The 21,977-nt window shown below is 41.1% G+C and overlaps 1 protein-coding gene across 3 annotated transcripts; it reads left to right on the top strand.

Moving 5' to 3' along the window:
• Positions 1-415: 415 nt before the first annotated feature.
• LOC100765571 (liver carboxylesterase) lies at positions 416-8,946 on the top strand. 3 transcript variants are annotated; one of them, XM_027405759.2, is made up of 12 exons: positions 416-491; positions 1,039-1,243; positions 3,148-3,286; positions 4,367-4,500; positions 4,582-4,840; positions 6,262-6,360; positions 6,622-6,762; positions 6,875-6,955; positions 7,189-7,333; positions 7,735-7,872; positions 8,260-8,332; positions 8,760-8,946. In XM_027405759.2, the coding sequence occupies exons 1-12, from the start codon at positions 416-418 to the stop codon at positions 8,944-8,946; spliced, it is 1,677 nt and encodes a 558-aa protein (XP_027261560.1). The 3 variants fall into 3 exon arrangements, with proteins under 3 accessions (XP_027261560.1, XP_035297322.1, XP_035297323.1); XM_035441431.1 differs by having other exon boundaries at positions 4,582-4,844; positions 6,266-6,360; XM_035441432.1 differs by lacking the exon at positions 6,262-6,360.
• The last annotated feature ends 13,031 nt before the right edge of the window (positions 8,947-21,977 follow it).

The following is a 21,977-nucleotide window of genomic DNA, read 5'->3' as shown; positions in this document are numbered from 1 at the left end:
AGGACAAGGGACCCTGAGGGTGGTGGACTCAGTACTCCATGAGTCTTAAGAAGAGAAGTCACTTAAGAAGAGGAGTCTTAAGGATGAAGATAATAGTCAGGACCCCTGCCCCTGCACTATGGTGACTCTGTGTTCAAGGACAGGATTCCTGGAATTCCAGAAGGACTTCAGAAGTCATGCCGGGTCTATCCAATAGGCCAAGGAAGATGGCTTTGCCCTGACTACTGATTATTGGCTCCCTGTGCCTTCTGTCTTATCAGTTTTCCTGCAATAAGAACTTTGCCCAGCTCAATGAAATTTCCACACATACACCCCGAAAGGTACAAATTCCTGCCTGGAAAAGGCCTGCCTGTACTGTTTCCTGCAGAGAGACTGTCATCTTGTAGCAGCACAGGCTTAGGCCTGGGATTCAACCATGCCACTCGATAGATTTCCTAGTTGGCTGTATGCTGTGTCCTGTGGGCTCCTGCTTCTCTTCCTCCATGTGCATGGTGAGACTGTCTAAGTGAGCAGAGGGGACCAGGGTCAGAGCTGCCCAGTTCTGCAGTCAGGCTGAGCTTGTGGGAGGGAAGGCACCAGGGAGGGAGGAGCTGGTGGAGATGACAGAGGAGAGTGTGGATGTGTGCACCCCCTAACGCCCCCACCAAAGTTCACGGTGGGCCCTGTGGCACAGGGAGGGTCAGAGATGTGTAAGGTTACTATGTACTGAGGAGCCAGCAGGGACAGAAGAGCAGGAGAATCATGTCCTTCCTCAGTGTGTGGTTCCGCCTAAAGGTCCTACTGAACTTGGATAATGATAATTCCTTCATAATGCCAAGTAGCTACAAGCCTGTCTTCTTGTAGACTAAAGAAGTACCCTGTCAATTTTCAAGAGGGCCAATGAACAAGGTTTCTGGACATAGGTAATGCAGAAGGCCTCATCTCCACATCCCACAGCTGAGCTGAGAGGACCCGGGTTACCTTCCCCATGCACCAAACTGACAATGTGGTAGGAATTCCTAACAGTTGTGGCAGCTGATGGCTTCTTTCCACCTACAGGCCAGGAAGCAGTCAGTCCCATCAGAAGCACACACACAGGGCAGGTGAGAGGAAGCCTCCTTCATGTGAAAGACGGTGATATTGGTGTCCACACCTTCCTGGGAATTCCCTTTGCCAAGCCACCTGTAGGATCACTGCGCTTTGCTCCACCTGAGCCCCCTGAGCCGTGGAGTGGTGTGAGAGATGGGACCTCCCATCCAGCCATGTAAGTTCTAGGACCCAGGGGACCTCGGGCCACACTGAAGTGCTTCCTCCATCTCAGCTCTAGAGCTGCTTTCTCTGTGTGCTAAGGGCAGTCTCCAGTGCATTTTCTCAATGAATGAGATAAGATAAGAGTTAGATAGGACAACTGTGCCTGGGTTCTGGGTAAGTGCTTTACACCTGTAGGGAGCTAGCTCCATGTACTGCAGTGAGGAGCAGACTAAGGCCATCCTTCACAGTCACTGTGACCATCCATTCTCCAGGTGCCACTGACTAAGGAACAGGTACAAATGCTTTCCACTGCAGACTATGTGGAAGAAGGAGATACTTTGAGGTCTGGAAGTGACATGAAGAATGTGTCACTACTCTGTGGTATTGTCCATTCATTCCTATAGTTACTATGTGGACACAGCACACCAATACCCAAATGTCTTAGCTTGTTTTCTGTTGCTGTGATAAAGTACCCTGAAAAAAGCAATGTAGAAGAAAGATTTTAGTGTGGGTGACAATTCCACATTATAGTCAGTTATAGGCAGAAACTCTAAGAGCTGATTACATCACATCCCTAATCAGGAACAGAGCCTAAAAGACACATATTTTTTGAGGTAGACTCATAGGTCCCACAGTAGAGAGATAAGATCACCAAGAGGCTAAGCCTTCATTTTCTGAAGGAGCTGGAAGATACAGCCTTTTTGGAGAAGATTGACACTCAGCTAGCTCACTCCAGTTACTTTATTCAAACATACACAAGGGTAATTGGGGCTGGGAAAGGTTCCAACTACCAAAATCATCTTGCTCTTGCTGCCCACTAGGGCAGCCAACCCATACAAAACCATACAAGGCCCCTTTGAGTATAGCAACCCATAATCAAAAGGAAGAACTCCAAGTCTGCCAGGATTGTCTTAGGACCAAGGTCAGTGCAGCTGCAAGCTCAATTAGTACCAAGAGCAGGCTCTCCAGAGAAACATTTCTTCAAGGTTTAAACAGTGTCAAAACTATTTCTCAGCCTCTGCTGGTTAACCCAAACATAGCAAAGGGCTTTGCTGAAACATTTCTCCCAAAGCCAAACATAAAGGCTTTACTATACAATTCATGTAAAGCCAGACATAAAGGCTTTGCTGTAGATCTGACTTAAAGCTGGACATAATGGCTTTACTTATAATCACTACACACACACACACACACACACACACACACACACACACACACACGCCTGCTAATGGTTCATGTACTCTCTCCATTCATATATAATTCATAAGCCCCTCCTCAGGGAATGGTGCTTCATTTAACATGCAGGTACTCCTTTCTCCATGGTTATCAAGATAATTTGTCACAGGTGTGCTCACAGGTCAACAGGATCTAGGCCAGTGGTGCTCAATATCTGGGTCACAACTCCCCAGAGGTCATCAGATATCTTGCATAACAGAAAGTTACATTACTATTCATAACACTCGCAAAATTATAGTTATGAAGTTGCAACAATATAATTTCATGGTTAGGAGTCACCACAACATGAGGAACTGTATTAAAGTACCACAGCAACAGGAAAGTTGAGAACCACTGATCTAGAAAATCCCTCATTAAGATTCATTTCCCCAGGTGATTCCTTAGTGTGTCAGTCAACACTCAAAACTAACCACCTAGTACAGAAGTGATGAATGTCAGTACAGGAAACCAATCATTTTAATCGAGGATGCCAGCAGCCTCCTTAGTAGCTCTCAGGATATTACTATCCAACTGGATTCTTCCCTAAAGTCCTGCTCATTTCCATTTCTGCATTAGAGAAAGACCATATGTTGCCAGGGCATCATAGAGAGTAGTAGCTGAAGGTGGCTTCGAGAAAATGCAAACTAAGATTTAGGTTTGATCTTCGCATATCTTGAACTAACTCGCTTCTATTTTTCCCAGGTGTCTTCAGACTGATATAATGAACTCAGAGTTTGCAAAGAAGATGAATCTGATCATGCCTCCTACTTCTATGTCTGAGGACTGCCTGTATCTCAACATCTACACACCAGCTCATGCCCATGAAGGTTCTAACTTACCTGTGAGTGTCAGGCTGTGGTCAGCTGAGGAAGAGGATGTTTCTTTCTTTGGAAAATTGGAAGGGACAAAGAAATTATGAGTCCTGCTGTAGTTTAGACCCTGATTATTTGGTTCCAGAAGGCCATCTCCTGGAAGTAGATTTAGAGATCAACAGCTGAGCACTGAGCCAAAATCTGGAAGTCCAGCTGAAGATAGGGTGGAGGAATTAAATGGCCAATGGGGGGAGGGTCAAGATCATGATGGGGAAACACACAAAGACAACTGACCTGAGCTCGTGGGAACTCACAGACTTTGGATGAATAGCTAAGAGAAGCTGACATGGGACTAACTTAAGCCCTCTGCATGGTGAAGTAGCTTTGTGTTGCCTCTACTTGATATGTGATATTTTCTCATTCCCAAGGGAGGCCATACTCCATGTGAATGGAGACAGAGGAGGAGTGGATGGAGGAGGGAGATAGATGAGAGGTGGGGAGGAGAGAACAGTAGGAGAGGAGGGAAGGAAAATTATAGTTGGTATGTAAAGTAAATAAAAAGGGATGGATAATTATTTTAAAAAGCTAACAAATGTCATCTCAGCCTTGGTGAATTGCTTAAACCTCAGTGTGTGAGGTTTAAGAGCCCTGGGGTGCTAGAGGTAAGAGGCTCTGTGTCTTTGATTAAACCAGGAATTCTTCTACCAACTTGAACCTGGCAGATCCATTCTGTAGGGTGCTCAATGGCTGCATATTGACATCATGAAAATGTCTAGTTGTAGGTTATCTCTTGTGCCAATGGGATCTGATGTCCCTTCTGATTAGTGATCAGGAAAGACACTCCTATACTTTGATGGGTCTGAGACTGATGATCAAATTACTTTAATCTAGATCCATTAATCCATGCTGAGATTTCCTGTCAGCAAGTGGGAATGAATATATGCTTATAAGCCTATTGTACCCCATCTGTGAACCGTGTCCTGAGATCTTGGTGAAATCAGTGTGTATGTTGACCTGCACAGAGGAAAAAGCAGTTGATAATCTAGTAGGCAGTCCAGTTGAGCTTGGAGTGTGTGTGAATCTCCTGGCATCTGTATTGATTTCTTCAGGTGATGGTATGGATCCATGGTGGAGGACTGGCTATAGGAATGGCATCTATGAATGATGGTTCCATACTGGCAGCTACTGAGGATATAGTAATGGTCTCTATCCAGTATCACTTGGGTATCCTTGGCTATTTCAGGTAATATTGGGACTGGGCTAGACAATGGGGTCTGAGTAGAACATGGATAGACCTGTAATTCCTATTCCTGACATTTCACAGCACTGGAGACGAGCATGCCAGAGGCAACTGGGGCTACCTGGACCAAGTAGCTGCCCTACACTGGGTCCAGCAAAATATCGCCTTCTTTGGAGGCAACCCTGGCCGGGTCACTATTTTTGGTGCCTCTGCAGGAGGCACAAGTGTGTCTTCACTTGTTGTGTCCCCAATGTCCAAAGGACTCTTCCATGGAGCCATTATGCAGAGTGGAGTGGCCCTGCTGCCTGACCTTATCTCTGAGAAGTCCGAAGTGGTCTACACAGTGAGTGCCCTCAACAGCACCAGCCCCTACTTTGATGTTTCCATCCTTGCCTGTGATTCTCAGTTATTCTATTAAGTGGGGAAAACAAGGATCAAGGGACATAGTTATTTTCCAGTAATTTATGAGAGGCATTTAAAATTTATGCTCCACCCCTCTGCTTTATGTAACAAAGCTGTGTCCTGTGGCTTCCAGTTCATAGTCCATCTTGAAGGGAAGTCAAATTGGGCACTCAGCCAGGTTTATGGAGGCCAGTACTGATGCAGAGGCCATGAGCAACATACTGACCATGGCTTGGTCAGTATGACCATACAACTTGCTACCCAAGGCTTCCTCAGTTTGCTTTCTTATACAGCCAGGACACCTGCCCATGGTTGATGTGGGAGGTCCTTCTGCATATATATTTGTCTTATTGGTTGATAAATAAAGCCCTGTTGGCCAATATGGAAGCAAGATAGGTGGAACTAGGAGAGAAGGAGGATTCTGTGAAATGTAGTAGAGGAGTTGCCATGTGATCCCAGGAAGAGAGGATGCATGCTGCTGGCATCCTCAATAAGGTAAGTCTTTATAAAATATATAGATAAATGGTTTGGTTGATACTTAAGACAGAGCTAGCAAATAAGAAATCCTAGTCATTGACCAGCAGCATTGTACCTAATATAAGTCTCTGTGTGCTATTTGGGGGCCCTAACGTGGCGGTGGAACTCAGGCTGTTGGTGGAAAGAGTTATCGTTACACACGGTGGCACTGTCTGCAGTCGTATGGGCCCTCCTGCATTACTCATTTATCAAAAAACCACCTGAACCTACCTGTGGGTCAATCTGATAAGACATTTTCCCAGTTGAATTTCATCTTTAAAAATTACCATGGGACCACGAGTTGTGTCAAGTTGACAAAAAAAAATCTAACCAAGATACATGGATTGATAAAAAGAATCAACTGGTAAAAATTCTTGCTATGTAAGCGTGAGGTCTCAAGTTCAAATTCCCAGAGTCCACATAATGCTAAATGTGGTTATAAATGACAGTTAACCCAGTGATACTATGGAGACATGGGAAGCAGAGTCCAGATAAGCTGGTGTAGACAAATGCAAATAGCAGGTAAGGCAACAAGTAATACCAAGGGTCTTCTCTGACCATCACAGGCGAAATATGGCATACCATACCCATTGTGTGTACCTATGAGCACCACACACACAAGAATAAAGAACAACAGCAACAACAAAACAAATATGCAGATATAACTGTCCCTGCCCCACTTGTCTGTTTTCTTGAGAAACAGAAAATGTAAATAATCCCACTTAAGTCCTTTCATATACAACAAACAGTAGGATGTGGTATTTAGGGACAAAGATATCTTGAAATCAAGGAAACTCTGCTCCTTGATGGTAGGGATAAGCCAACCACTACCTGTTCCATTTACAGACAGTGGCCAACCTATCAGGATGTGAAGCCAAGGACTCAGAGGCCCTGGTACACTGCCTACGAGACAAGACTGAAGCAGAGATTCTGGCTATTAACCAGGTTGGGAGAATTGTGTACTTTGGAGGATCTGGTCGCTAGAATGTGGGCTTGCCAGTACTTATTATTCAAACCAGTAAACTGATATCCATGGATTTGGTGTAGACCATAAAAACAAGATAGGCTAATGTTCATATCCAGTTTCTCTGAAGTGAACATAGCATCCTGAGAAGAGATAGGAAATGAGAAAAGAGTGTGTGTTTTCAATGGACATCAGAATATTTATGTGATTTATCTTAAGCACCAAACCTTAATGCCCCAAAGGTCTTCCTTATGATCCCTGCTACGGTGGATGGGACATTCCTAACTAAGCATCCTCGGGAGCTGTTGGACTCTGTGGATTTTCACCCTGTCCCCAGCATTATTGGTATAGACAGTGACGAGTGTGGCTGGGGAATTCCCTTGGTAAGACCTAGTTCTAAGCTCTTAAACTCAAATTGCTGGTGGTGGAAACTCAGAAATACTTTGACCTAGATCCAGCCCATCCTATACTTAAGACTCTCCTCTGTTCCCCCAGATGAAGGGCCTTGATCATGTCATTAAGAACATAACCAGAGAGACCCTGTCAGCTCTTCTGAAGAGCACAGCAGCACAAATGGTGAGAGACCTTGGTTCCTATCCTGATAGAGAGGATTTCCATATGTTCTTCTCAGATGCCATGCCCAGAAATAAAGCCTAGTGTACACATTTGTTTCTGTGTGAACTTGCCCAAAGCTTTGCACATTTCTACCACACCTGGTCTCATCCCTGCCATATACCTTACTCAGAGACTGCTGCCTACTGATGCGAGAGCTTTTCTAGCATAAGTCTTTCTGATTCCTCTTGGTGTAGATGCTGCCTCCTGAATGTGGTGACCTGCTAATGGAAGAGTACATGGGGGGAGTTAAGGACCCCCAGACCCTCCAAGCACAGTTCAGAGAGTTGCTAGAGGACTTCATGTTTGTGATTCCTGCACTCCAAGTAGCATATTTTCAGCGTGAGTACATCTTGTACATCTTTAACAAGACCAAGGAAGGGGACTAAGAGCTGTGGGCCCCAGATGAGCTCTGGAGTCTCCAGGCCTGATCCATGTCATCATCAGGTCTCTGCCATCTTAAGCTACTTACCTCCGTAAATAATTATTTCTAGTGTAAAAGAGTGGTATGTTATCCAGATCCAGGGGAAATATGTGAGTTATACCCCATATCTTGTCAAAACTACTCGTCTGGGAATACCAGGGCCATTGTTTAACAGAAGGTTTCTCATAGCCAGTGTTCTAGGCTGGAGCTCACCACTCAACTCTGATTCCAGATAACTTTAGAGGAAGGTTTCTTGTCACCAAAGTTAAGGCAGAAAAACTCGATGTGAGAGATCATGTCAACATGTCCTCACTCCCAGGTTCCCATGCTCCTGTCTACTTCTATGAGTTCCAGCATCAGCCAAGCTACATCAAGCATGTCAGACCATCTCATGTGAGGGCTGACCATGGTGATCACCTTCCCTTTGTCTTTGGCTCCCACCTTTGGGGCATGAAAGGTGAGTCTTCCTTGTTTCCTTGAGCTGAATGGAGACCCAGATGAGGTCCTGAGGGATTACTGAGCTCTCAGTCCAGCTGAGGAAACTGAGACTCTGGGAGGAAACAGGATCAAGGGTTCACCATCAGTGAGCAGAAAAAATAAGACAAAAAAACAGCAAAACTCTACCATGGTTAGAATATGAACCTTTCCTAGTCTAGCTTGTGCTAAAAGGAATGATAGCATAATGGGGTAGGAGTGAACATGAGAGAATTCAAGTAGAGGTTGAAAGAAGAGGGTATACACCAGGCCTCACATGCAGGGTCAGGCTGTGGTTGCTATAGTAGAGCATGAACTGCACCAGTATGAGGTGGCTAGGACCTGAACTCCTGTCTCCTTTTGTCTGCAGTTGACTTCACTGAGGAGGAGAAGCTGCTGAACAGGAGGATGATGAAGTACTGGGCCAACTTTGCAAGACATGGGTGAGAATATGACCCTCCCTCAACTCCTTATGGATAGGTCTCCATCAGGGCTTCCATGTGAGTGTGCCTCATTAACTTGCATGGTCCTTAATTAAACCATAGTCTTCTCCAACCCAAGGCTAATTTAGACAAATATTTTCTAGCTTTCAGTTATTGGTCAACCCACAGAGACCTGCTGGCTGAGTCACAATACTGTGGTACTATTCTTTATATTTTCCCTCAGAGAGGGAGACATAAAACTAGACAGTTTCCCATGCTTCATATGGACCACACACACTAGTGGGGGACACTTGTATTCTTTATCAGTGGAGCAGACCTTCTAAACCCTCAGGTCCCTGGCTTGCTTATCCACTACTCTGACTCATTGAAAGAATCAGGTATTGGATGAGAGTGACCTCACCCTTCCCTGTTGGTGGCGTATCCACAGGAACCCCAACAGCGAGGGTCTACCCTACTGGCCTGAGTTGGTCCATAATGAGCAGTACCTGAAGCTGGACATCCAGCCTGCTGTGGGACGAGCCCTGAAGGCCGAAAAGCTGCGGTTCTGGACAATAACTCTGCCTCAAAAAATCCAGGATATAAAGGGGACTCAGGTCAAGCATGCAGAGCTTTAGTGCCTATTCCAGAAAAGGTGTGTAGGGTTGAGGGAAGATGGGGTTATCTTGAATTTACAAAGACCATTTATTTAAATTTTCATTCCAACACCCACGTAAGCATTTAACCTCAGGATTTGTTCTTTCACTAGTGTATGACAAATGCTGTGTGTTACCCCTCATTCTCTGGACGCATTTTCTTAGACTCAATAAATGCTCTCATAACAATATGGATGTGTGAGCCCTATTTTAACACTTCACTGTGATTAGGTTCCTCCCTTTCTTCCATTCTTCCTTCCTTCCTTCCTTCCTTCCTTCCTTCCTTCCTTCCTTCCTTCCTTCCTCCCTCCCTCCCTCCCTCCCTGCCTCCCTTCCTTCCTTCCTTCCTTCCTTCCTTCCTTCCTTCCTTCCTTCCTTCCTTCTTTCCTCCTATCATCTTCTCATCATGCCCTCTCTCTTCTTCCCCAAGCCTCAGACCCTTTTCAAATGAAGCAGAAGCTTCAGGCACTGTTGACTACAAGAAATCACATGTCCTCTGTCATCGAGTTCATGTTGCCTCATTTTTCTAAGTTGCCATTAGAAAACTTGATTTCTCAAGACCCTATTACCTTCGTAAGTTCACAATGCTGTTTCCAATAGATTATGAACTACAAATTTGGCTCTTAGTGTCTGTTGCCTCAGATGTTTGGAGACTGAGAAAAGAGGAATATATAAGCCCAGGGCATGATAACAAGACCCACGCATTAGAAACAAAACAAACAAAAATAACCTCAGTAACTTACAAGCCATAACAAATATGCAGTTTTGTAGATAAATAAACCCGGTGTAAAGATATGCACAGATTTATTATGTGTTGAGAAACAGGTCTCTGGCTAGAGGTGTCAAAAATATATATTGTGCCTCTCCTGGTAGAATATGTAAACAATTGCATTTCAATAATAAATTTAGGTCCCTTATGGGGCTAAGGGTTGATTTTAGGGCTTGTGCATATGAACTATACCCTCAGACTACTGTGGGTTGTTTAAGTGAAATTAAATTAATCTCTTTAAGGTATATGGCTTAGAAAGTTTGAGAAAATTCTCAAGGTACTTAACTGCCACCACATCAGATTCAGAACAGCCTCACTCTCCCGCCAAAGGCTTTGCTCAGGCCCCTTTGCTGTCAATCACTACTTTTGACCCTGTTTCAATGTAACCAAGACATTACTTTGTCTTGATATATTGGGGCTTGTCTCCAATGGAATATAAGTAGAATGTTTTGTGACTGACTATGTCAATTTACATAATGTGTTTGTTTTCTTTCATTGTGGAATGACATCTAAGTGTGTACACAACACATTCTATTCACTTACCCAATCATCTGCACAACTGTTTCACTTGCTTATTTGCTCTTCTTCTTTAGACTAGGTTTCCATGTAGCCTTGGACTCATGATCTCTCTGCCTTGGCTTCCTGAGTGGTTGAATTATAGGTAGTGGCCTCCCATCCCAGTTACTTTCATGCATGATTTCATGTGATACCTTGTACTCAAATTTTGGATTTGTAGCAGACTTTCTATGTCACAAGACACATGTTAAACATTTAAAGAAGTTGTCAGGCTTTGGGTATAGGTGTATCTTAAGAGAGATCAATTTCCATCTTTCCCAGGAACTGCCACACTGATTTCCATAGTGGCTGTACAAGTTTGCACTCTTCACCAGGAATAGAAGAGTGTTCCTCCACATCCATGCCAGCATGATCTGTTATTTGTTTTGTTGATATTAGCCATTCTGACAGATGTAAGGTGAAATCTCCAAGTGGTTTTGATTTGCATTTCCATGATGGATAAGGATGTTAAACATTTCTTTAAATATTTCTCAGGCATTGACTTTCCTCTATTGGAAATTCTGTTTAGATCTAGAACCCATTTTTAATTGGGTTGTATGTTTTCTTGATATCTAATTTCTTTATATATATATATATATATATATATATATATATATATATATATGGCATTAACCCTCTACCAGATGCATTCTCTTGGCTTCTTCTTTGTATGAATGACAGTGCCCTTTGCTGTGCAGAAGCGTCTCAATTTCATGAGGTCCCATTTATTAATTGTTGATCTTAGTGTCTATTCTAACCATGCTCTGTTCAGAAAGTCTTTTCTAGTGCCAATTAGTTCAAAAGTATTCCCACTTTCTCTTCTACCAAGTTTGGTGCATTTAATTTTAGGTTGAGCTCTTTGATGCATTGGGAGTTCAGTTTTATTCAGTATGATACTATTTGCTTTCTTCTACATGCAGCCCTCCAGTTTGATTAATACCATTTGTTGAAGATGCTGTCCATCAGGTGTCCATAAGTGTGTGGACTTATGTCTGGGTCTTAAACTTGATTCCATTGTTCAATGTCTGTTTTGTACTAATACGATACTATTTTTATTATTATAGCTTTGTAATGCAACTTTAAATAGGGAATGGTGATACCTCTAGCAATTATTTTATTATTCAAGATTGTTTAAGCTGTCCTGGGTATTTTGTGCTTCCATATTAAGCTGGAAACTTTGAAGTTTTGTGTTGGAATTTTGGAGGGGGTTGCATTGATCTGTAGAGTTCTAGTTGGAGGATGTTCATTTTTACTAAGCTTATCTTACTGATCCATGATCATGAGAGATCTTTCCATCTTCTGATATGGCCTTCAGTTTTTTTTTCAATGACTTGAAGTTTATATCATACAAGTCTTCCACTTGCTTAGAGTTACCTCAAGAGATTTCATATTATTTGAGGCTACATGAAATATATTTCCCTGACTTCTTTCTCAATATATTTGTCCTTTGTATTTCAGAGAACAACTGATTTTGTGAGTTAATTTTGTATCCACCAACTTTGATGAAAATTTTCATCTAGGAGTTTCCTAGTGGAAGTTTTGTGTCATTTATACATAATATAATATCATCTACAAATAAAGATACTTTGACTTCTTCCTTTCTGATGTTTATCCCTTTGATCTCTTTCATTTGTCTTACTGTTCTAACTTAGAATTCCAATACTATATTGAATAGATATGAAGAGAGATAACAACCTTTTCTTGTGCCTGATTTCAGTGAAATTGCTTTGAGTTTCTTTTCACTTAAGCTGGTGTTGGCTACTGCCTTGCTGCAAACTGCCTTTATTATGCTGAGGTATGTCCCTAATCAATTCAAGACTTTTATTATGAATGAGTATTGGATTTTGTTAAAGTACTTTTCTGCATCTGATGAGATAATCATGCATTTTTTTGTCTTTAAGTTTGTTTATATGGGTTACATTTATCAATTTACCTATGTTGAACCATCCCTGAACACCTGGGATGAAGGCTACTTGATCATGGTGGATGATCTTTCTCATGTATGCTTTCTCATGTATTTCTCATGTATTCAGTTTGCATGCATGTTATTGAGTATTTTTGCTTCCAAGTTTATGAGAAAAAATAGTAGTTTGAGTATCAGGATAACTGTGGCTTTTGAAAATGAATTGAACAATTTTTCTTTTGTTTCTATGTTGTGGAATAATTTGAGGATTATTGGAATTAACTATTCTTTGAATGTCTGGTAGAATTCTACACTAAAACCATGTGGCCCTGGGCTTCTTTAGACTGGGAGGCTTTTAATCACTGCTTCTATTTCACTATGCATTATAGGTCTATTTAAATTGCTTATCTGATTTTGACAAATTTCTAACTTTGGCAAATGGTGTGTATGGAGAAAATAATCCATTTCTTTTAGCTTTTCCAGTTTGGTGGAATGCAGGTTTTTAAAGTAGGTTCTTATGATTATCTGGGTTTCCTCAGTGTCTGCTGCTATGTCGCTCTTTTCATTTCTAGTTTTGTTACTGTGCATCTTCTCTAGTGCTCTTTGAGTTTTTTGGATAAGAGTTTGTTAATCTTATTGATTTTCTCAATAGCCAACTATTTGTTTTGTTGGTTCTTTGTATTATTTTTGTATATTATTGATTTCATTGTTGTGTTTGATTACTTCTTGCCACCCACTCCTGGGTGTGATCTCTTTTTGTTCTGGAGTTTTCAGGAGTGCTGCTAAGTTACTAGAGTGAGGTCTTTCTAATTTTTTATGTTAAGTACTTACTACCATGAAGTTGTCTTCATTGTGTCCTCAACTTTTGGGTATGTTGTATATTCATTTTCATTCAATTTTAGAAAATTTGCAATTTCTTTTTTAAATTCTGTCCTGGCCCTTTTTTCACTCAATAGAGAGTTGTTTGGTTTCTGTATATGTCTGCTGTTTCTGCTATTGTTGATATCCAGCTTTAATCCATGGCAGTCAGATAGGATCCAGGGTGTTATTTCAATTTTTATATTTGTTGAGACTTGCTTTGTGTCCAAGTATGTGGTCAATTTTGGAGAAAGTCATGAGATTCTGAGAAAAAGGTAAATTCTTTGTGTTTGGGTGAAATGTTCTATGGTAATATCTGTTAGGTCCATATGGTTTATAACATCATTTAGCTTCCACAATTCTGTGTTTACTTTTGTCTGTATGGTCTGTCCATTGTCAAGAATGGGGTTTTTAATCTCCCACTATCAATGTGTGAGACTCAGTATGTGATAGTATTAGCTGTAGTATTTCTTATTTTCTCTTGTGTGTCCTTGTGTTTGGGGAATAGAAGTCAAGAATTGAATTGTTCTCCTGGTGAATTTTTCCTTTGATGAGTGTGTGTGTAGTTTCCTTCTCTATTTCTTCTTATTCATTTTTATTTGAAATATATTTTGTTAAATATTAAAATGGCTATAACAGATTGTTTCTTAGGTGTATTTGCTTGGAGTAACTTTTTTACAACATTTTACCTAGAGGTGATGTCTAGCCTTAATGTTAAAGGATATTTCTTGGATGCAGCAGATGAATTAATCCATTCATTCTGTTATTCTGTATCTTTTTGTTGGCAAATTGAGACTATGATGTTGAGAGATATAAATGACCAATGATTGCTGATTCCTGTTATTTTATTGTTGCTGTTGTTAGTGTTGTTAGTGTTGGTGGTAGAGGGATAGTGCTGTTGGTGTTGAATGTCTGTGTGCTTCTCTTCTTTTGACTTTGTCTATTGATGCCTAGGCAGCTAGACTCCAGCAACACAAGGCTCAAAGGGAATCCACGGAGTAGGGATGTATTAAGATGTCTTTTTCTGAGGGAATAAGGGGAAAAGTCACTCCCTCTCTTTTGGAGGTTTACTTTATTCTCTATTTTCCTATTTATACTTTTCTCTACTGATTATGTACCCCAACAAAATTTTTCAGGCGATATAAAAATTACAATGTGGTTACATTCTGTTTTTCAAGTGAATGATTACAATAAATACAAATAAAAAACAGCATGTTTTCTATATTCCTTACATAATTAAATATTTTATGCAATACAGGGGAAAAACAAATTACCCTAAAACCCACATACATTCATACTCAAGCAACTTGTTACAGATTAACCATGTAGGCAAGCAAGCTGTTCTTCTTAGTCAGGTGTTTTACTGGCAGGCTTTTTTTGCAGTTACAAGGAAAGGACCAATCATTGTATTTTATCTTGAAAGGTAATCTTATAAGGAATCTTAAAGGAATTGCAAATCTAAACTTTTGTATAAGAAAAAGAATCAGTCAGCTGTACTTTAAATCTTCAGGGTACATACCCACTCATTAATAGTATTTTTTTATATCAGGAAATTGAGGTCAGAAATAGGTATAAGCAATTAATCATCACCTTTGGTCATCAACTAATCTTCACAAGAAAAGTGCATTAAGTAGTAATAATTGGTCTGCTTTGCTCTTGTTCCCTGACCTTATAGATTTCCTCATTCAACTATGTGTCTTTCTAAAACTTCAGATTGCCTTCTTGTTTTTTTTTCCTCAAAGCAATTATCAAAAACATCTGACCTAAACTGAAGTTATTTTAAGGCTTTGTTTCAGCTAATGATGCACTCAGAAACCTATGCTTGTATCTTTCAGCATCAAGATTAAAGGAATTCGAGCCTACCATGGCTCCTGGGACTTTATTGTTTTTTCTTAATCATTAACTTGAACACCATCCATGCAGCTCTTTAGGTGAAACTCAGTCCCTAGCTATGTAACATTTCCTTGTATATATTTTTATTCATCAAAACTCTATATAACCCAACATTATTATTATCAACCAGGCAATGTAGCTTAGGAAGGAATCCACAGGTAAGAATGCCCAGTAGAAGAATGTTTCCATGAGATAAACATACTGCATTGCAGGCAGTGGGGATCTCCCCACACCCATTCATACCATGGAAGATATCAGAGAAAGACAGTAGCAGTAAACATGTAAAGGCACAGTAGAAGCAAAAGACATTCTGGGTCTGTGGTCTAGAGGCCTTGCCTATCAGAGATTCATCCAACAGGGAGTTACCTCCTGGTTGGCTGAAACATTAAACTTTTTTGCCACCTGCTGCTCCCCTAAAAAGTCCACTGACATTTGCAAGTTTATTTATTACCTGGATTATTTAATTCCCTGTATTTTCTTGAATGTACTTAATCTCTTTAGGGTTGAGTTTTCCTTCTAAAACCTTCTGCAGGGCTGGATTTATAGACAGGATGTTGTTTAAATTTGGTTTTATCATGACATGTCTCATTTTCTCCATCTATGGTGATTGAAAGTTTTTCTGGGTACAGTAGTATGGGCTGGTAACTATGGTCTCTTGGAGTCTACAGCACATTTGTTCAGGCCCTTCTGCCTTTTAGAGTCTCCATTGAAAAGTCAAGTGTATTTGTAATACCTTGATATGTTGCCTAGTCTTTTCCCTTTCATCTTTTAATATTCTCTCTTTGTTTCATACATTCAATGTTTTTATTACTGTGTGCTGAGGCAAACTTCTTTTCTGATCCAGTCTATTTGGTGGTTTGTATGCCTCTTGGACATTGATAGGCAGAATCTTGTTTAGGTTATGGAAATTAACTTCTATGATTTTGCTGAAAATATTGTCTATGCCTTTGACATGGGTATCTTCTGCTTCCTCTATTCCTATTATTTATAGATTTGGTCTTTTCATAGTGTCCCAAATTTCCCACATGTATGTGTGCCAGAAGATTTTTAGATTTAACCTTTTCTTTAATCATGTATCCATTTCTTCTCTCACATCTACAATGCCTGATATTCTCTCTTCCATCTCTTGAATTCTGTTGGTGAAGCTTGATTGTAGGTTCTGTTTGAGTTCCTAATGTTTCGTTTACAGATTTTCTCAGTTTGGATTTGTTTCTTGATTCTTTTCCACTTTCATGTCTTGACATCATTTATTAATTTCTTTCTACTATTTGTGTTTCCATAGATTTATGTACTCATTTCCACTTTAAGGACTTCTATTATAATCATAAAAGGTAGTTTTTCTTGTGCTTTGGCTATTTTGAAATATTCAGGGCCTGCTGTGGTAGAATTGCTAGGCTCTAGTTAAGATATCTTATCCTGGCTGTTATTGATTGTGTTTTTACACTGGCATCTAGGCACTGGGGTTTGAGAAAATTGTAATTCTTGGTGCTGATATCTTGTCTTTTCTCTATTGGGTAGGTATTGAGTCCCTTGGTTTCTGTTGCACTCTCTGATTCATAAGAGAGTGAGTGAGCTCTGTGTTGCCACAGGAAATTCTTTTGGAACCTGATAGTTTGGCCATTAGGGTTCCAGGTAAAATGTGTTTCTGAATATTGGGATCTGAAACTTAGGAACTGAGATGGGTTAGGGTGGAGGGATCTGAAGGGGTTCACAGTAGTGAGGAAAGCAGTATATTTTTAGTTAGTCCCCTAAGAATGGGGGCAGTAAGTGGGGAGAAGCCACAGCAGAAGGTCTGCTACAATGCTAGGGATAACACTGAGATTGGAATTGGAAGAATGGAGGGGGAGTTGAAGAACTGCAATGAACCTATGTATTTGCTTGTGGGTTTCAAGGGGGTTCCTGCTACAGTTGGATCCTGGGACAAAACAATAGTGGGGGTAGGGATATCAAGAAGGGAAGATTTATGGGGATTCCCCTGAGATGATTCAGGAGGAAGGGAGGCATCTTTTTCATTCTACATGTTTACTATTGTCTCTACCATCATCCATAAAAGTCCTCTAAATGTTGCACTGGGTGGCAAAGCACATGGGGACCTTCCCCCAAGACATGCTATACAGCGGCCCAGGATTAAGAGGATACACCAGGTTGTCCAGGTAACATAAATAAACTGCTTCCATAAATTTAAGCTTGGGAGATCTTTCATAACCCAGTCATGCCTTAGGTTTGAGAGAGAGGAAGAGAGAGAGAGCATATTTACCCTAGTAGGGGCTGAAAACACAATAAATACTCTTAGAAACACAAAGCATATAGGATGAAAATGCCAAATTTGTAGACTTCTTTACTGATTGGAAGAGGCAAGTGAACCCATGGCTGTATCATGCCAGTGGGAACACTGGAAACCACTAAAGAGAAAAGTCTACTGTCCTGGGATGAGTGCTTTGGACTTGAGGGATCAACAGAAAGAGCCAAGAGCCAAAGCCAGGATTTAGTCCTTAGGTGTCCCTAAATTCTGAGTTGCTTACCACATCATCCAGGAATTCATACCAAGCTGTTTCAGAATCTTTACCTGGTATTCTTTGTGTATCATGGCAAGGTTTCTTGGGATTCTGAAACACCTGTTCATGACCCAGTATCTCAGCTTTATCATAGGCTCTGAGAGCCCAGAGAGTCCCAGTGTTGGAAACAACAGGGCCTAAAAATGTCTGTCACATGGATAGAATTGTCTCTAAGTTTGAAAATCAGTAGGAGCTTGCCCCTAATGTCTGTACAGAATGGAAGAGGGATAAATAGGAGATGGATATCATAGAACAAATGAATTTAACAGTTACATACATAAAATTCCATTCAAAAACTACAGAATATACATTTTTCAGCAGCTCCTGGGACTTTCGATAAAATAGGTCATTCATTAGGATACAAATCATGTTTTGACAAATATAGAAAAACTGGTAATTTCTTATATACTACTGCAAAGCAATAAAACTCCCTCCCCACAGCAGGAGAAACTATAGAGCACACACAGTCTTATGGAGATTAAACAACACATTTTTGAATGATGAATGTGTCATTGAAGGAATTTTTAAAAAGAAAATCAAAATTCCAAGAATCAAATGAAATAAAAGAAATGAAAAGCAAAAGTCAACATACAAAATTCCATGGGAGCTTTGCAATGTAAAAAGGCAGTGTTTGCAGGCTTAAGTCTCTAGTATAAAATTCAAGTGTCCACACCCTTCTCCATCTGTGGGATCCTCTGCACACACCTGCTTAAAGATCCAGAATGTCCAGTTCAGCCTTCTGCTTCCTGTTCCCCACTCCTTCCCCCATGCTAGGTTTGTGACAAGGAAGTCACCATGATTTGGGGTGAGGGTTTGGGTGAGGGTTACTGATATTCAGAATGACTTCAGAGTCCATGCTGTGTCTTTAGGAGGGTGTGAGGGTGTAATAAAAAGGTAAAACTGATAGGTGACTTTGCCAGCCTGATAAACACAGGCTCTCCTCACCTCTGCCTGGCCAGTGCAGATCTCCTCTGACATTACCTTGTGCTGCTCCATTGAGCTCCCACCTATACTTTGTTGGATACAAATCCTACCTTGTGAGGCCTACAATTGCTTCCTGTTGGGAAACACAGTGTGCATCCCTTAGCAGCACAAACTCAGGCCCAGGAGCTAGCTCAGTGGTTCTCAATCTGACCCCTTTGGAGTGGAGGGGTCCAACAGTCCTTTCACATGGGTCACATATACCATTTCCCACATGTCAGATATTTACATTATAATTTATAACAATAAAAATATTATAGTTCTGAAGTAGCAACACAATATTTTTTATTTCTTGTTTTTACATTCTAGCCAAAACTTCCCCTCCTTCAACTCTTCCCAGTGCCCCCACCTACTCAAAACCCCACCCATCCCATCCACTCCTCCTTCTTTTCAGATACAGGCAGGCATCCTATGGATACCAGCCAGGCAGGATATACCAAACTTCAGTGAGACTAGGAACCCCTTCCTCCACCAAGATAGGATGAAGTAATCCAGCAGGAAGAATGAGTCTCAAAAGGAGGCAACAGGGTCATAGACATCCCCTGCTCTCACTGCTAAGAGTCTCACATGAAGACCAAGTCACACAAATGTCACATATAAAGAGGGCCTAGGTTAGTCCCATGAAAGCTCCCCGGTTGTCAGGAACACAACAATTTACGGTTGGTGGTCACTGCATTAGGAAAGGGTGAGAACCATCATCAGCTAGCTGATTATGCCAGTGTGTCACCCTCTTGGCTTCCTGAAGACTGTGGCCTGCAGATTCCTATTTCTCCTCCTGTGAGTTCAGTGTGAGACTCTGAAAGAGGAAGATGGGAACAAGGTCAGAGTTGCCACCTCTGCAGTCAGAGACTGAAAAGGCAGGAGGCAATGGATCAGGGAGGGAGGAACTCATGGAGAATGACATAGAGCAGTGAGGGCAATGCCTCCACTAAAGCCCCCAGGTGGTCCTGGAGCACACACAGGTTCAGTGATGCTCTAGGACACTCAGCACTGAGAAGTAGAACAGTGTGATGGGCTCTGAGGCGTTCTGCGCCTGGAGGTCAGACGCACTAGGCAGATGGTCATGAGCGGAGGGACAGATGGGAAATTTCCCTTCCCGTTGTGTGGCTGTGGTTAGGCTGTGGTTGCTGATGCTGAGGACCTTGGATAACAATGAAACTATTCAGAAGGATTCTGGAAATTTTCTCAACCCCAAACAGAACCAGAACTCTCCAGCCTCACACCACATTGCTACAATAAGAGTCCCAGGATCCCTTGCCAATATATCTAGCCTTGGGCACAGGTACAATGTGGCTTCTAGGACAAAGAGTATGTGGTCAGGGGCTCTCACATAGTCTTCAGGCCCTTATCAGAAGTTGAGCCAAGAGAGTAGTAGGGTAGGGTGTGTGTGAAAACCTTTATGCTTCTTATCCCCAGACATTCTACTGTGAACTCTGACAAATTCATGCCACTCCCCACAGTAGCAGCCATTCTAAGGAATCCACACTTCCCTCAGCCTGAGACCCTTGTCTGCAGCTTCCTGGGCTTTAATGGTCACTCAACATTAGAGGCAAGAAGCTCTAATGTGCTCCTGCATAGCTGCTATTCCAAACAGGCTTGTTTCAGGTACCTGGCTTCTGAACCACAAACAACTCTAAGAAGGCACAGAATTTTATCACATTCTCTTCTATCACACCCACAGCTGCCTCATCCATAGGAACATCAAGGTGACAGTGTATTATACAAATCCCCAGGACTACTTACAAGATAGGTGTGAGCCTGGTATGGCAGCACATACCTGATAACCCAGCTCTCTTGTTGAGGCAAAGGAAATAGGAGGCTCTGCAACTGATAAATAAAGAATAGATAAGTAATTTAAACAGACCTATAACCCCTAATGAAATAGAAGCAGTCATCAAAAGTCTCCCAACCAAAAAAAAGCCCGGGACCAAATGGTTTCAGTACAGAATTCTACCAGAAATTCAAGAAGATCTAATACCAGAACTCCTCAAACTGTTCCACATAATAGAAGCAGAAGGTTCCTTGACAAACTCTTTTTATGAGGCTACAATCACTTTGCTATCCAAGCCATACAAAGACACAACTAAGAAAGAGAACTACAGACCAATATCCCCCATGAACATTGATGCAAAAATACTCAATAAAATACTGGCAAATAAAATGTAAGAACACATCAGAGAAATCATCCATCGTAATCAAATAGGTTTCATCCCAGGGATGCAGGAATGGTTCAACATTCAAAAATCTGTCAATGTAATCCACCATATAAACCAACTGAAAAAGGAAAACCACATGATCATCTTACTAGATGCTGAAAAGCCTTTGACAAAATCCAACCCTCCTTAATGATAAAGGTCTTGGAGAGATTAGGGATAAAAGGAACATACCTAAACCTAATAAAAGCAATATACAGTAAACCAACAGCCAACATCAAACTAAATGGAGAGAAAACTCCACACAATGCCTCTAAAATCAGGAACAAGACAAGGCTGACCACTCTCTCCATATCTTTTCAATATTGCACTTGAAGTTCGAGCCAGTGCAATAACACAACAAAAGGAGAAAAAGGGGGTACAAATTGAAAAGAGAGAAGTCAAACTTTCACTATTTGTAGATGATATGGTAGTTTACATAAGTGAGCTGAAAAACTCTATCAGGGAACTCCTACAGCTGATAAACACCTTCAACAAAGTGGCAGGATACAAGATTAACTAAAAAAAAAATCATAGCCCTAATATATACAGACCATAAATGGGCTGAGAAAGAAATCAGAGAAACATCAACTTTACAATAGCCGCAAACCACATAAAATACCTTGGGGTGATGCTAACCAAACAAGTGAAAGACTTTGAGTCTTTAGCAAGAACTTTGAGTCTTTAAAGAAAGAAATTAAAGAAGATACCAGAATATTGAAAGATCTCCCATGCTCTTGGATAGGTAGGATCAACATAGTAAAAGAGGCAATCTTGCCAAAAGCAATCTACAGATTCAATGCAATCCCCATCAAAATACCAGCACAATTCACAGAAATTGAAAGAATAATACTCCCACTCCACATAGAGGGATAATCTCACAACCTAGACACACGTGGGAGGGTCTAGGCCCTGCTCCAAATGATATGACAGACTTTGAAGATTCGCCATGGCAGGCCTCACCCTCCCTGGAGAGCAGAAAGGGGATGAGATAGGGAGTTAGTGTTGGGCAGGGGAAGAGGGAAGGGAGAGGGAACTGGGATTGACCTGTGAAGCAAGTTTGTTTCTAATTTAAATTTTAAAAAAAAAGGAAAAAAAAGAAATGAAACTCCCTATGGAGTTTCTTTGATGTCCGTCATCTTTGTTGAAGTAGACTGATAGTGTCAGTAGTATATGTGTCTCACTGTCATGAAGTACCTTAGGTTATTAGATACATTAAATGTCATATTCTGTAGGTCGTGGAAGTGTTTGAAGACCAATTATCTATCTAAATATATCTGTGTATGACTTTGAAAACATACCTAACG

The sequence above is a fragment of the Cricetulus griseus genome, chromosome 3, assembly GCF_003668045.3.
Source record: "Cricetulus griseus strain 17A/GY chromosome 3, alternate assembly CriGri-PICRH-1.0, whole genome shotgun sequence".
NCBI classification, from domain to species: domain Eukaryota; kingdom Metazoa; phylum Chordata; class Mammalia; order Rodentia; family Cricetidae; genus Cricetulus; species Cricetulus griseus.
Note: the sequence above shows the minus strand (reverse complement) of the source record. Positions and strands in the feature narration are given on the sequence as shown.

Excerpts from the sequence above, each read along its gene's own strand:
- LOC100765571 (XM_027405759.2), top strand. The coding sequence starts at position 416 with ATGCCACTCGATAGATTTCCTAGTTGGCTGTATGCTGTGTCCTGTGGG. Across the intron at positions 4,841-6,261 it reads AGTCCGAAGTGGTCTACACA|ACAGTGGCCAACCTATCAGG; the intron begins GTGAGTGCCCTC and ends TTCCATTTACAG. Across the intron at positions 7,873-8,259 it reads CCACCTTTGGGGCATGAAAG|TTGACTTCACTGAGGAGGAG; the intron begins GTGAGTCTTCCT and ends TTTTGTCTGCAG.